This window comes from Ailuropoda melanoleuca, chromosome 1, assembly GCF_002007445.2.
Source record: "Ailuropoda melanoleuca isolate Jingjing chromosome 1, ASM200744v2, whole genome shotgun sequence".
In the NCBI taxonomy this organism is placed as follows: Eukaryota; Metazoa; Chordata; class Mammalia; order Carnivora; family Ursidae; genus Ailuropoda; species Ailuropoda melanoleuca.
In genome coordinates this window covers 159,812,471-159,826,733 of record NC_048218.1, presented here as the reverse complement: position 1 = coordinate 159,826,733, position 14,263 = coordinate 159,812,471, and the positions used below count along the sequence as shown (strand labels likewise).

General features: G+C 41.0%; 1 protein-coding gene across 1 annotated transcript in view; it reads right to left on the bottom strand.

The window, feature by feature from the left end:
• Nucleotides 1–14,263, bottom strand: part of DNAH11 (dynein axonemal heavy chain 11) — a 323,435-nt gene that overhangs the window by 267,414 nt on the left and 41,758 nt on the right. Inside the window, exons 13-14 of the mRNA XM_034643547.1 lie at nucleotides 11,731–11,964; nucleotides 10,408–10,575 (exon numbers count right to left, since the gene is read on the bottom strand). Coding sequence (XP_034499438.1) covers nucleotides 10,408–10,575; nucleotides 11,731–11,964 — 402 coding nt within the window. The remainder of the gene's footprint in view (nucleotides 1–10,407; nucleotides 10,576–11,730; nucleotides 11,965–14,263) is intronic.

Below are 14,263 nucleotides of genomic sequence, written 5' to 3'. Positions count from 1 at the left end.
GACATGCCTCCCCCACTCTCCCTCCCTCGCCCCGTCTCTCCCACCGCGTGTTTGATAGCAGGATTCCAGGGAAGACCGAGAAAGAGCTATATCTGACTAACTGTTCAAAACGGCAGCCTTAGAGGAACATGGAGCCGTTAGCACTGCCAGCCCATGTTTCCCCTGTCCTATTCACCAGCTCAGACCCCAGCATCAGCACTCCAACCCACCAGTCTGTCTGCCCTCTCCCAATCCGTTCTGATTATAAATGATAAAGATTATTCGACCATCAAAAAGAACCCATTCTCATCACACCTTCAGTGTAAGTTTAAATAGGAAAGTTTTTAGTTTTGTTTTGCGTGGAGCAGAAAGCCTACCAAGCAACACTAGTGATACAGATGAAACACAATGCTCTTCCATTTTCCCAGCGCGTTACTATGCAGTTAACAACCCCCCGTTTCTCCCTAATACTAACCACCCGCTCTCATAGTCGGAAAGAGTGAAGACATGAGAGAGTCCCTATCATCTGCGTGGCAGTGCAAGTCAGTGAACAAGTCCCAGAAATTCACACACACTCTGGGCTTTCCAGTCAAACAGCCCACAGAGCGCACACCACACATTTAACATAATGAGGTCCTCTGTTACCTCTGTAAATTAAGCCTCATCTACTAATAACAGCCGTAGTCATATCAGCTAATATTCAGTTTTCTGTTCTAAAAGCTTTACATTATTAACTCAATTTGCACAACACATGATGTAGGTTATACTGTTTCCATTTGATAGGTGACAAAACAAACTCAGAGAAGTGAAATCATCGCCCACAGTCACACCATTGCTAATTGGCAGAACCAGAATTAAAGCCTGGCAACCATGATGTTTCTATGTTTCTACGAAGGACTGCCTCCTTGTGTGGACTCTAACACACCCTGAGAACAAAATGTAATGGCGATGTTCTGGGACACTGTGTGTCATATACCACAGTGTGATATTTAGCATCAAGAGGAAGTCTCCATGTCTGAATGAGAGACAATCTCTTCATTCAAGCATCACTGACTTTTTAGAAGTAAACACAGCCTCCCAACAAGTCGTAACAAGCCTAACGTATCCCTCCTCTCGGTATGGCAACAAGAAACTTACAACATAAGATGCTCCGATATTATTTAAACACTTAGTAGTTAACATCTCAGTGAGGGGAAAATGCAAATCTCTATCCCAACTATCTCTCCCTCAAACTGTTTTACTCGTTCACCCCAAATTCAGAATGGCCAATGACACCTCTCCCCATCAGGTCCCACAGATAATTCAAACCCATCTTGTACGAATCTCAATTCATCATCTACTCTATAAAGCAGCTCTTTTAAAATACCCAAACAGAAATTTCGGCCATCTCCTTTGCTCCCCTCTCCTGGTCAAGTGCCATCAACTTCTTCTCTTAACCACCTCTTGAGCACATCCACTACGCTTCCTCTCTCCAAGTCCCCCTCTGGTCCAGGTCACCATCGCCGCTCACCTGGATTTTCACTCACCACTTTCCGACTACTTTTTTGTCTCTACTTTTGTCTCTCCAAATAATTCCTCAAGGTGCCATTGAAATAAGCTTTCTAAAATAGAAATCTTATGTCACTCTAATTTTTAAAAAGATTTTATTTATTTGAGGGGGGGAGGGAGAAAATGAGAGAGCACGAGCAGGGGAGAGAGGGAGAAGCAGGCTCCCCACTGAGCAGAGAGTCCAACGTGGGGCTCAATCCCACATCACCTGAGCCGAAGGCAGATGCTTAACCAGCTGAGCCACCCAGACGCCCTGTCACTCTGATTTCTAATTCTCCAATTCATAATCCCTATTTTTTAAGATAAAGTCTCAAAGTCTTACCATACTCCACAGAACGGTATGTGATCTGGACTGTACCGACTGCTCTGGACTATTCCAGCACCTTCCCCCCTCTACACACTAGGATCCTGCCACACCTGCCTTGTCACATCCTCTCTCTCTGCAGGATACAATTTCCCACTAATCCCTTTCTTTTTACCTACTCTTCACCTGCTTCATTTCTATTTATTTTTCAGTTCTATTTATCTTTCAGTTACTTTCTCACTTTCCTTGCACCTCCTTTGGCAAGGGGCCCTTCACAAATGCTCTCCCAGCACTCTGTACTTTAGACACCCTAGCACCGAGCACCCAGGGTGACTACCTACCTGCACGCTCCCCTGGATTAGCTCTGGGAGTATAATGAGTTCTAGTTTTCAGTTACAGTGCCAGTACTCCATGGGGTTCTTAGAGCACAGAGCTGTTTCTCAGTAAATACTTACTAAAGCATCAACAATATGCTGGTAGTGCTCAAGGATCATTAAAAACATTTTTTTCTTCATCCTGACAACTGCAAAAGTGCCCTTACTAGTGACATGGGAAATTACCGACGAGTCTTAGCTAGTGAAATGCGCTGGTTTGATGTCGCTCCAAAAAGGCACTCATGCTGCTGGGGGAAGAAAGGACCCTAACGGCACCTGGAAGGGGCTGGACACGCAGTTTCAGGGCAAACGCAGTCACTCCAGGCCGAGAGGAGATCTGGCTGTATTTTCAGGGTTAATCTGACAGAACCTGGTGTTTATCATAAGAGACCCAGATCGTGAATGACTCCAAGGCTGTGCACCACGGAGCCCACCACGTGTGCCCTTGTGGGAGGTGGAGAAGCCCGGGAAGAGTAGTTTGGGTACAGGCAGAGGTTCAGTTTTGCAAGTTTATTTGGAGACATCGATCAAATAGTTAAGCGCAGACGTTGAGTGGGCCACTGAATATACTCTACGTGTTTGGGATTTAGAAAGACCCTTTACGTATCATGTGCTATAGGCTTTTGGTAAGATGTTCTTTATGCAAATTGAGGAGGATTGAGCCCTGCATCAGGCTTCCTGCTCAAGGGGGAGTCTGCTCCTCCCTCTCCCTCTACTCCGCCCCCCCCCATCCCAACTTGTGTTCACGGGTGCTCTCTCTCTCAAATAAGTAAAACCTTTGAGAAAAAAAAGTTAAATACAAAATTACCACACAATCAGGCTTTTTTTTTTTTTTAAGATTTACTTGAGATAGAGTGAGAGCGCATGGGGAGGAGGAGGGACACAGGGAGAGGGAGAAAGAGAATCTCCAACAGGCTCCCCATTAAGCATGGAGCCCGACATGGGGCTCGATCCAAGGACCCTGAGATCATGACCTGAGCCGAAGGCAGGAGTTTAACCAACTGAGCCCATAATCAAGCATTTCTAACCCCAGGTACATACCCTAAAGAGAAAGGACTCCAACAAATACTTCTATACTATTGTTCATAGCACCATTATTCATAAGAGCCAAAGGTAGAAACAAACCAAGTACTCATCAAAAAATGAATGAATTTCAGCATTTATACATATTTTCTAGCCTTGAAAAAAATGAAATTTTGACACATGCTATAATATGGATGAATCTTGAAGACATTATGCTAAGTGAAATAAGCCAGACACAAAAGACATTGTATCAGTCCACTAACATGAGATACGTAAAATAAACACATTCAGAGACAGAAAGCAGAACAGAGATCACCTGAGACTGAGGGGAGGGGGCAAGGGAGAGCTGTCATTTAATGGGCACTGAGTTTTCCTGTGAGATGATAAAAAGTTCTAGAAGTGGATAATACTGATGATTTTATAACACTGTGAATATACTTAACGCCATTTAACCGTGCAGTTAAAAATGGACACAAACTGTAACACATGTCTTACCACAATTTTTAAATAGGTAAAAACAGAAAAACTTTACCTCCATTTTGATCCCTTTATGCTCTTCTGTTTAAAATATAATGGTCTTAGATATTTTCAGTAGATACACTTAAAACCACAGTATTCTAATTTTTGCTTTCACTGTCAAACAATTTAGAAAACGCAAGAGGACAAGGAAAGTCCATTATTTTTACACATATTTTTCCTTACCCTATTCTTTCTGGTGTCCCAGGATTCCCTGTGTTATTTCCTCTCTGTAATGACAGCTTCCTTCAGCTGTTCTTTTAGGGTCAGTCTACCTGTGACAAATTCCCTTAGTTTTTGTTCTTCTGAGAATTTGCTCTCTCCTTAACTCCTGAAGGGACTTTTTCACTGGGTAGGGAATTCTGAGTTAACAGATTTCTTTCTTTCAGGGCTTGAAAAATATTTTGCCATTTCGTTCTGGCCCCATGATTTCTAATTAGAAATTCCCTGTCATTCAAAGCATTTTTCTCCTTAGGCAAGTTTTTCCTTGTTGAAGATTTTTTGTCTTCAGTTTTCTAAACTTTAATTATGTGTCTGGGCATAGAATTCTCTGGGTTTATCCTTGGATTTATCTTTCTGCTTTGAGTTATTTCCCCTTGACTCTGTAGGCTTATATTTCTTGCCAAATTCAGGAAGTTTTCAGCTATTATTTCTTTTTTTTTTTTTTTAAGATTTTATTTATTTATTTGACAGAGAGAGACAGCCAGCGAGAGAGGGAACACAAGCAGGGGGAGTGGGAGAGGAAGAAGCAAGCTCATAGCAGAGGAGCCTGATGTGGGGCTTGATCCTACAACGCTGGGATCACGCCCTGAGCCGAAGGCAGACACTTAACCGCTGTGCCACCCAGGCACCCCTCAGCTGTTATTTCTTTGAGACCTTCAGTCTCACGGTCTTTCTCCACGTCCAATGACACAAATGCCAGGTCTAGTCCACTCTCACAGGCCCCGGAGGCTCAGTCTATGCTCTCCCTAGGGTTCAGACTGAGGGGTTCTACCGCTCTACCTTCCAGCTCGGGAATTCTTTATCCCTCCATTCTGCCATTGACCCCTAATCCCTGTGCTTCGGATTTTGTTCTATTTTTCAGTTCTAAAATTCCCATTTGTTTATATCTATTTGCTGAAAATTGTTTCAGTTATGTTCATAATGACTTATTGAAGCATTTTTAGCATGGCTCTTTAAAACCCGTGAGATAATTCTAACATCTCTGTCATCTCAATGCCATTTATTAGTTGTCTTTCTCATTCAGAGGAGATCTTCCTGGCTCCTGGTTTAATAAGTCATTTTCAATTGACTCTAGACATTTTCATATTACCTTATGAGACACTGGATCTTAAAACTTGTTTTTGCTGACTTTCTCGGATACTGCTCCAGCCTCATTATTGCAGATGGGGATGTAAGTCCAGGCTCTCACTTGGCAACCATTAATACCTAAGTGTGGGGAACTCTTTACTGTAGCTGGCATTCAAGTTCTGCATGTGGTCCTCACAGATTCACAGTGTAGGCGATTGGGTTACCACTTGGCCATGGTCAAAGTTCTGACTCTCCAGTAGGCTTCCTCTAACACTACCCCAGGAGGGTAAGGATGCTATTGGATGTGGAAGAAAGTCCAGGATTCCCATGGGGTCTCCACTGACTCCACAAAGAGTGAGTTCTTTAGTGGCCAGCCAGGATAACAATCACAGCTAACTGGCCAATCTCTGGCACCATCCCAATGGGGTGGGGGGTGAGACACCTGTTACAGACTTTTTTAAAGATTTGTCAGAGAGAGAGAGAGAGAACGAGAACAAGCAGGGGGAGTGGCAGGCAGAGCTCCAGTCTCTGCAGGGAGCCTGATGTGGGACTTGATCCCAAGACCCTGGAATCATGACTTAAGCCAGAAGCAGAGACTTAACTGACTGAGCCACCCAGGAGTCCCCAGACTAGTTTTAAGTCTAGGCTCCCCACCTGGTCTTTGCTGGCATGAATGGGAGTAGGACACAGTTTCTTCTGTAGGGTTTGGCTGAACTAGAAAGATTATGTCTGTAAGTTTTCTTACTATGCTGCCCCGTTCTTAAGAGAGACCAGGCTTTTACTGGGGCATTTTACGTCTGTGCCCATTGGTGTTTCCAGGTCGCCAGTGTATCCAGCTCCATGTCTAGGTAAATTTCAGGTAAGAAGAAAGGTCCCCAGCTAATTTGCCTTCTTTTAATCCTACAGAGTCTTATCTTTATTTCATATAAAGTAATCAGTGCTTTAGTCCTACTTACTTAAAGGTATACGGAAAAGTGTATCTATTTCATCTTCCCAGAAGCAGAAGTTCCAAAATTTATCTTTTAAGAATGTTATCTACTACTTTAACATTTAAAAGTAAACAGTAAATACAATGGAATAATACACATTTGTTTAAAAAGTAGGCAATGCTTTTGTAGTGATACAAAATGACTGCCAAAATATATTAAGTGACAAAAGCAACAAAAATATGAAGTGATGTGTAGAGAAGGCTATCTGTGCAAAAGCAGAACACAAAAGAATCCACACACGGATTTGCTGATGCATGAACCAAGTATCTTTGGAATATTACACAAGCAACTCATAATGGTAGATGCCTTTGGGGAGAAAAAATGGAAGATTAAGGAAAAAGACAGCAGGGCTAGAAGAAGGAGACTACATTTTTGCACGTTATGTTTCCAAAAGAATGCCATGTTTTTAAAGAATCAATTTTATCTTAAAAAATAAGCAGGTGAGACATATGAAAATCCTGTAGATGGCTAACAAGTTTGTATCACGAAAATTAGAGGGGCGCCTGGGTGGCACAGTGGTTAAGCGTCTGCCTTCGGCTTGGGGCGTGATCCCGGCGTTGTGGGATCGAGCCCCACGTCAGGCTCCTCTGCTGTGAGCCTGCTTCTTCCTCTCCCTCTCCCCCTGACGTGATCGAGCCCCACGTCAGGCTCTCCCTCTCCCCCTTCTTCTTCCTGCTTCTTCCTCTCCCTCTCCCCCTCGACGTGATCGAGCCCCACGTCAGGCTCCTCTGCTGTGAGCCTGCTTCTTCCTCTCCCTCTCCCCCTGCTTGTGTTCCCTCTCTCGCTGGCTGGCTGTCTCTGTCGAATAAATAAAATCTTAAAAAATAAAATAAAATAAAATAAAATTAGAAAATGCTACATATAGAAGAATTAATCATTCAGTAGACTAGAACAGAACAGAGGACTAACTGGAGGAATTGGAATACAATCCATCATAGATTAACTAAATAACTTGGAAAATGTATTTTAGATTCTGGTATAATGACAGACTAGAAGGAAAAGACACACTGCATCTTGAATCAGTCCACCTTGGGGCACAGGTGCTCAGGTCAATTCCTCCAACCACAGCCCCCCCTTCCCCAGATGAACTTATTCCCTTCATTTCAACAAGGACACAACAAGGGAGGCAAATACTGAAGAGTCAGAGCGGCATGGGGGGGAGAGTGCTGGGCCTGGGCTTCAGAGTTTGGGGCTAGAATCGGTTCCACTCCCAGGCGATGGTGTCATCTCAGGCAATTTGCTTGTTATCACCTGCCTGGGCGTCACTCTCGGGATTATAGTGAGAATGAAGCAGGAATGTGTGAAGATTTGGCACAATTCCTGGCACCCAGCAATCGATCCATAAGTATTAATGGACTCTGAGAAACAGAGGCTAAGTGGAGCCACGACGTTACTCTCATGAATAGCCATACCCTTGATTAAATAAAATTCTCCAGATAACTAAGCAAGTAACACCTCAAAACGTGAGCAAAGCTATCTGACTAGCTATTAAATATAATTAATAAAGCAAATCTCTTAGCAAGTTTGTTATTTTAATACAATAATGTTGTGTCTACATTCATTTAATATCAAACTTGCTAAGAGACTGGAACATAATGATTCCAACCACTAAAAAGAAAGCATAATTATGTAGTGTGATAGAGGTGCTAATTATCATTACAACGACAAGAACATTACAATACACAAATGGATGAAATTAACAAGTTGTACACCTTAAGTCTACACAATGTTATATGTCAATTTCAACAAAAACTAAATAATCCAAGTCTCTCCCCCATAATTGGCTAAATCTCAAAAGTCCCATAGGAAAAAGTCGAAGAAAATACCCAAAGTGATCTTTCCATTCAAAAATAATTGAAAAACCCCAAAATATTTTTATGGCTACACCTGAGAAAATCCCTATGTCCTGGAAACAGACCACAGTGGCACACCTCTTTTGCCTGATTATAGGCTTGAGATTGACTGAAACAAATACTAGCATATCCAAAAGCAAATTAGCAATTATTTCTTTAATTTACTGAAACATATTTAAACCATCATTATACCAAAGTCATGATATACCCAACTGGTATGTTAGCACTAGCATATATTCAATGGGGACCAAGGAACATGCAGAAGTTTATGCAGTGGGAAGAGAAGGACACCGGGTGGGCATGTGGGTATACCTGTATGAATAAACTAGGTTGGAAGTAATCTGAGAAATGTCTCATAAAAATTACCAACTGAATTCATCATAAAAATCAATACAATGAAATCAGCTAAAAAGCACCAAATAAAAAGTTTATTAAGCTAAAAATATATAATCATTGCAACATTCTGAGGCAACATTGATAATCAGGATACATTCAAAAAAAAAAAGCTTGGGACACCTAGGTGGCTCAGTTAGTTATGTGTCTGCCTTCAGCTCAAGTATTGAGCCCAGGGTCCTGGGATCAAGCCCTGCACTGGGCTCCTTGCTCAGCGAACAGCCTGCTTCTCCCTCTGCCTTCCACTCCCCCTGCTTGTGTTCCTTCTCTCTCTGACAAATAAATAGAATCTTAAAAAAAAAAAAANAAAAAAAAAAATTTAAAAAAAAAAAAAAAAAAAAAAAAAAAGCAAAGCTCTTCAACATGAGCAAAGCAATTAAATGAACTTTTAGTTAATTAATATTTTAATTTTAAGGAAGGCCCAAAGTCAAGGAGCTTCTAGGTTCTATTCTAAAGCAAAATAATCAGAGAGGAGGATGAAGGAGAAGCTTCAAGGGCAGGTTACTAATGTCTCAACCTAGACACTGACATCAGAAGTAAGGGGGGGGGCAGTCAGTTGAGTGTCTCACTCTTTATTTCGGCCTGGGGCATGATCTTGCAGTTGTGAGATTGAGGCCCATGTTGGGCTTCACACTCAGCAGGGAGTCTGCTTGAGATTTTCTCTCCCTCTCTCCCTCTGCCCCTCCCCCTGCTTGTGTGTGCTCTCTCTCAAATAAATAAATCTTAAAAAAAAGAAGAAAAAGAAAAAGGAGTAAGCCTTGTCCATTTTACTTGCAAAATAAATGGGAATTCGAAACACTCAATACCAAAACACAAATACCAAGCAAACATGTACGTCAAGAGCAACTGAATATTGTATTCCTCCTTGTGACTGTGCCAGGCTTTGGGCAGAGAGGAGAGGTTCAGGGCCTTTGACAGTGCCAAGGTAGTGACATCAGCTAAACCTCGCCTCCTTCTCCAGCCCTGGCACTCTGAAAACCTGCCAGGTTTTCTCATCAGGAGGAAATCCAGACTTCGCTATTCAAATGCACCTGAGGATCCCATGCACGGTGGGTCTCACACTCCTCTGCCAAGTTGCTCAGGAGAGCGGAGCCAAGGCCCTGCAAGAGTACTACGCCATCCAGATTCACTGAATGCCCGCGGAGTGTGAGAGCTATCTCACCGGGCTCTGGAGATGATCTCAGGCTTAGTCACCAGGGACCTAGGTTCCTCCTACTCCTGCACAAAACAGCAGGACACACATGGCTGTGTCCTCTTGCCCTTACTTCCACTTCCCAAAAGCTGACCACAGTTCAGAAGGATGAAGTTTGCTGACCCCGTCTTTAACACGGCGGACTCACTGCACTTGTGCATTACAAAGAATCAATTATTTGACCAAATATCAACACAACAGTGAAGAAATTCACATTCTGTATGAAATTCACATTCTGTATAAAACAATGAAGACGAGAGTGATTTTTTTTTTTTTTTTTTTTTTGTACCTGGAATTTCACCGTTCCTGGCCAACAACTGAAATGAAGCTATTCCTATCCTAGAGGGGCAGGGATGCTCACAGGTAACTCACTGGCTGCTAACATGCTGGGAGGGGCAGAAAACACAAGCACCAAAGTCTGAAAGCTCCCCCTTATTTCTTTGAGCCTGAAATGATGAAACTACAAAGAACACTAAACAAAACAAAAAAAGCAATAAAATATGTAAAATATGTAAGAGACAACATACATGTTAATAATATACGTAGTGAATAGACTGAAACTAAATGTTCAAATAGACCAAGAAATTATCCACTGATTCAGGAAAAGGATAAAACATACAAGTTACAGAGACAACAGATAGTCATGCGGAAATGAGTTAATGTGAAAAGTTCCTTTTCAATACACATAAGCCAGAAACAAACCCAGGCTGAGTCCACTGTTACATTAGGAACAGTAGTCAATGTTCTCAACTTTTAAATGCAAAGGACTAGGTTCCAGTCCCTGATCTACCACGAAGTAGATAAGAGACTTCGGGCAAGTCATTTAACCTCTTTCATCTGAGAGAGACTGTACCAGACAGTACCTATTATCACTGTGACCTTTCATCCTTTCTAGCTTTAAAATTATAGGGTTCTATGAAATGAAAATGCAAAGGTACAGTATTACCGTATTATTGTAATCAGATGGGTCATAAGTGCTCTGTTTAAAAACTTCACGCAGTTCCAAAAATTCTTCCGTCATCTCGTGGATTTGTCCATTTAAAATCGCTCCTTTGGTACCACCAAATTCAAGTCTTTCCAGCTTTTCAAATTCCAATATGGTCACAAATATATCCTTAGTAAAAACACAGTAAAGATCTTTCCACCTTCTTGAACAGGACAGGAACATTTTAAAGTTGCAAAGAAAAAACACTTTCAAGCATTCAAAAAAAAATCAGTTAATGGACACTTACGTGACAGAAAAAAATAAATGATTTAAATGAATAAAGTTTGTTTTTAAAGTCATATTCCCATTTTCATATTTCCTGAGAATTTTCTAGTAGTACAGGCAACACCTACTTTGCCATAGCTAAATATATGATTCACTAATTTCACACCCTTCTAATCCTAAATCAAATCCCCAGGTAATAATCTAGAAATCCTCTTTTCAGCCACCTGCATTTTGCAGTGAATCACCTCCCCTACTGAAAGGGGGTGTAAGACTGTTAAGGAAGGGGGACCAGTTGCCCATAGTTAGGCATTTAGCAGTCAGATTTTGAGGGGCATTCAGGCTGATTAAGGGATGGGAATTTCCAAAACATGAAGCTCTAATTTTGGATGAAATACAACAAATTTTATGTTAACAAGAAAGTCCACACTTGAAAGAGCTTTACAAAGAATCTGAGGCACTGTCGCTAGATCCCCTTGTTTAAAAAACCGCTTAGCCAGCTGGCTCCAGCTACGTGTGTGAATGTTCCTATATGCATATATTCATTGTTTTTAAGTATCTGAAACACACTTGTACACAGCACATATTTCCATGTTCTTTTTTTTATGAAGAGCTTTAATATTTTATAGGCTATCTAAATGTATACTAATAGTGTGGTATTTTAGATCATCAAATGGGTTTTCCAGGTATAGAATCCCAATGTCAAACATATGAAGGAAAAAAAGGATACAATTCAGAGATGGCTGATTTACAACAGTCTTCCAAGAGCTTATTAAGTTAGAAGTCAAAGGTCACTAATATGTAACAGAGTCTCACTTATACTCAGTATACTAAAAGAATCAAAAATGAGTTTAAAAAAAACAAAAACACAAAAAACCAAGGTAAAGCTTATAAAACCAACTTAATAGCACTGGCCTTGTCAGCACTTCGTAACTGAGAAATGAGCTCTCCCACTCTCCCATTCAAACAGGATAAACTATCTCCTGAATGACACAGAAAACTACAAGATTTTTTTTAACCCACCCACAATATGAATAAATCACAAAGTCAATAAATGAATACCTCTATTTTCATGAACCGGTCCAGAAATTTGTCCAATCTACAAAACACCAGTTGAGACTGGAAATCCCATGGTTTTCTCTCCTTGTTTCCCTTAAAATAGCTTGCCAATTCTTTTCTATAGTTGAAAAAAGACTTTCTGAAAGTCTGTAAGATGTTAGTGGCCACTTGAACCTTTTGCAAAGACTCTTCCACTTCTCCTTTCAAAAGGTCTTCCGGTGAGAGGTAAGCTATTGCCTAGGGTTTAATAAAAGGAAACTCTGATGAAAAGTATGTTTCAAAAAAGTTTACTGTTTTAATGAAAACACCTGTTTCAATGAATCATTTTATTTTTTTCAACAAATCTTTTTTTTTAAAGATGTTTTTTATTTATTTAAGAGAGTATGGTGGGGAGGGGCAGAGGGGAGGGAGAAGCAGGCTCCTTGCTAAGCAGGGAGCGGGACGTGGGCCTCCATCCCAGGACCCGGGGATCATGACCTGGGCTGAAGGCAGACGCTTAACTGATAGCCACCCAGGTGCCGCTCAATTAGAGAGAGAGAGAGAGAGAGAGAGAGAGAGAGAGAGTGTGTGTGTGTACACACACACACTTTTTTTTTTTTTTTTAAGATTTTATTTGAAAGAGAGAAGCCCTCGGGGGGAGGTAGAGGGACAGAGGGAGAGGGAAAGGGACAAGAATACTCCACACTGAGCACTGAACCTGACCTGGGGCTCAATCTCATGATCCTGAGATCATGACCTGAGCCAAAACCAAGAGTCAGACACTTAATGGATTGAGCCACTCGTGCGCCCCTCAATGAATCAGTTTTAAGTGATACAACTCTAGAATGGGCTAGCAATGCTGTGAGACAAAGCGTAAATTCTAGAAATTCAGACCCTTGTATTTCAACGACATACTTGTACACATTAGAATTATTTACAGGAGACTCTAGAATTTCTGAATATATTTTCTAGCAATGACTAAGTTTTTGCTAAGCTTTGCAGGTATGACAACTGTATAATCAAAATTTGTATGGGTATTCTCACTACAAATATTCTGCGTAATTTTTACTTCATATAAAGAAATACACAAGCCAGAAGGGGAACTCTCAAAGACCATGGACTTTAAAAATATGGTCACCTTCATGGAACACTACATCAAAAACTAAGGATGTACTGTATGGTGACTAACATAATAAAAAAAATTATTATTAAAAAAATATATGGCCACCTTATCTGGTAGCACTGGGTCATTTGTAAAGGTGAGAAAGAGCTAATATAGTTAAGTGTATCACTAGCAATTCTCTTAAGTTAGCAAGCATCTCTTCTGCAAACATTGTAGGACATAAAATCTAGTGGAAATAGTGCCATATAAACTAGTTTTAAGTATAGGAAATGGAAAGGTAAGGAGGGTTTTTAAAAGAAAGACCCATGTAGGGCCACCTGGCTGGCTCAGTCAGTACAGCATGTGACTGTTGATTTCAGAGGCAGAGTTCAAGCCCCATGTTCGGCATGGAGACTACTTAAAAACAAAACAAAACAAAACAAAAACACCACAACTCGAGTAGCAGATACACGTAGCACTGGCCAAATTCTCACAGGACAGTTATCTAGGTGACTTCCAGTCCTTCTCTATCCATATTTGTTAGAAATATTCAGAATTTCCCTCTTTAAAGACCTCAGGAAAATATAAATTCTAAAGGTTCTTTTGTGTACAATTTCTTCCCAATGCATCTTAAACTCATAAATCATAGGCTTAAATTATGTGCCTTACATGTTGGGGTTGCTTAGAAAGCTGTTACTTGTCTCAGTAGAGTATGTAATGAAAGCCATTGAGTTTAACCTACCAGATGGAAGGATTCTTTTCTAAATGTAGACCTACTGTTCTCTTTCTCTCATTAATGGCTACAGTTTTACGTGTAATATAAACTGTACCATAAATTAAAAGAAAATCATGTTTAGTTTCTAAAACCCCTACTGATTAGAATCCTTTGAGTTCGAGCTGTAGATTCCCAATCTATGCTCTTCCCACTCGGACTGCATGGAAAAGTAACTTGCGTGTAGGCTGCTAACACTGCACAGAGGACACCGAAGGGAACCACCAGAAATCCCTTAGCAATGTGTGTTATAAAGGAGTTCACATTTTGGTATCAGCTAGGGATTCCAGAGACCTTTATCTTTATGTATTCTTTATAATAAATGCACCCTGTGACCTTTCAGGAAGCTAAAAAAAAAAACCCCAAAAAACCAAAAACTATAGGGATGACTCAACTGCCTTGTTTCAGGAGCCCCCTGGGACTTATTTACCTAGATCTAACTCAACTTCCAGACAAGCCATTCTTATTTTCATTCTTACTCTTCCTGACGCACCTTCACACAAATGAGACAATCACAGCAATGAACCTCCCAAAGACCAAGGCCATAGTACTAATAGTACTAAATATCCTAGACCAGAAAATCCAGTCTATGCCCTTTCAGTGGGCAGCAGGGAGTGTGAGAGAAAAGATCACCAGGAGGCAGGAGACCTGGCTCTGATCCAGTTAGGGGCCACCAACTGCTT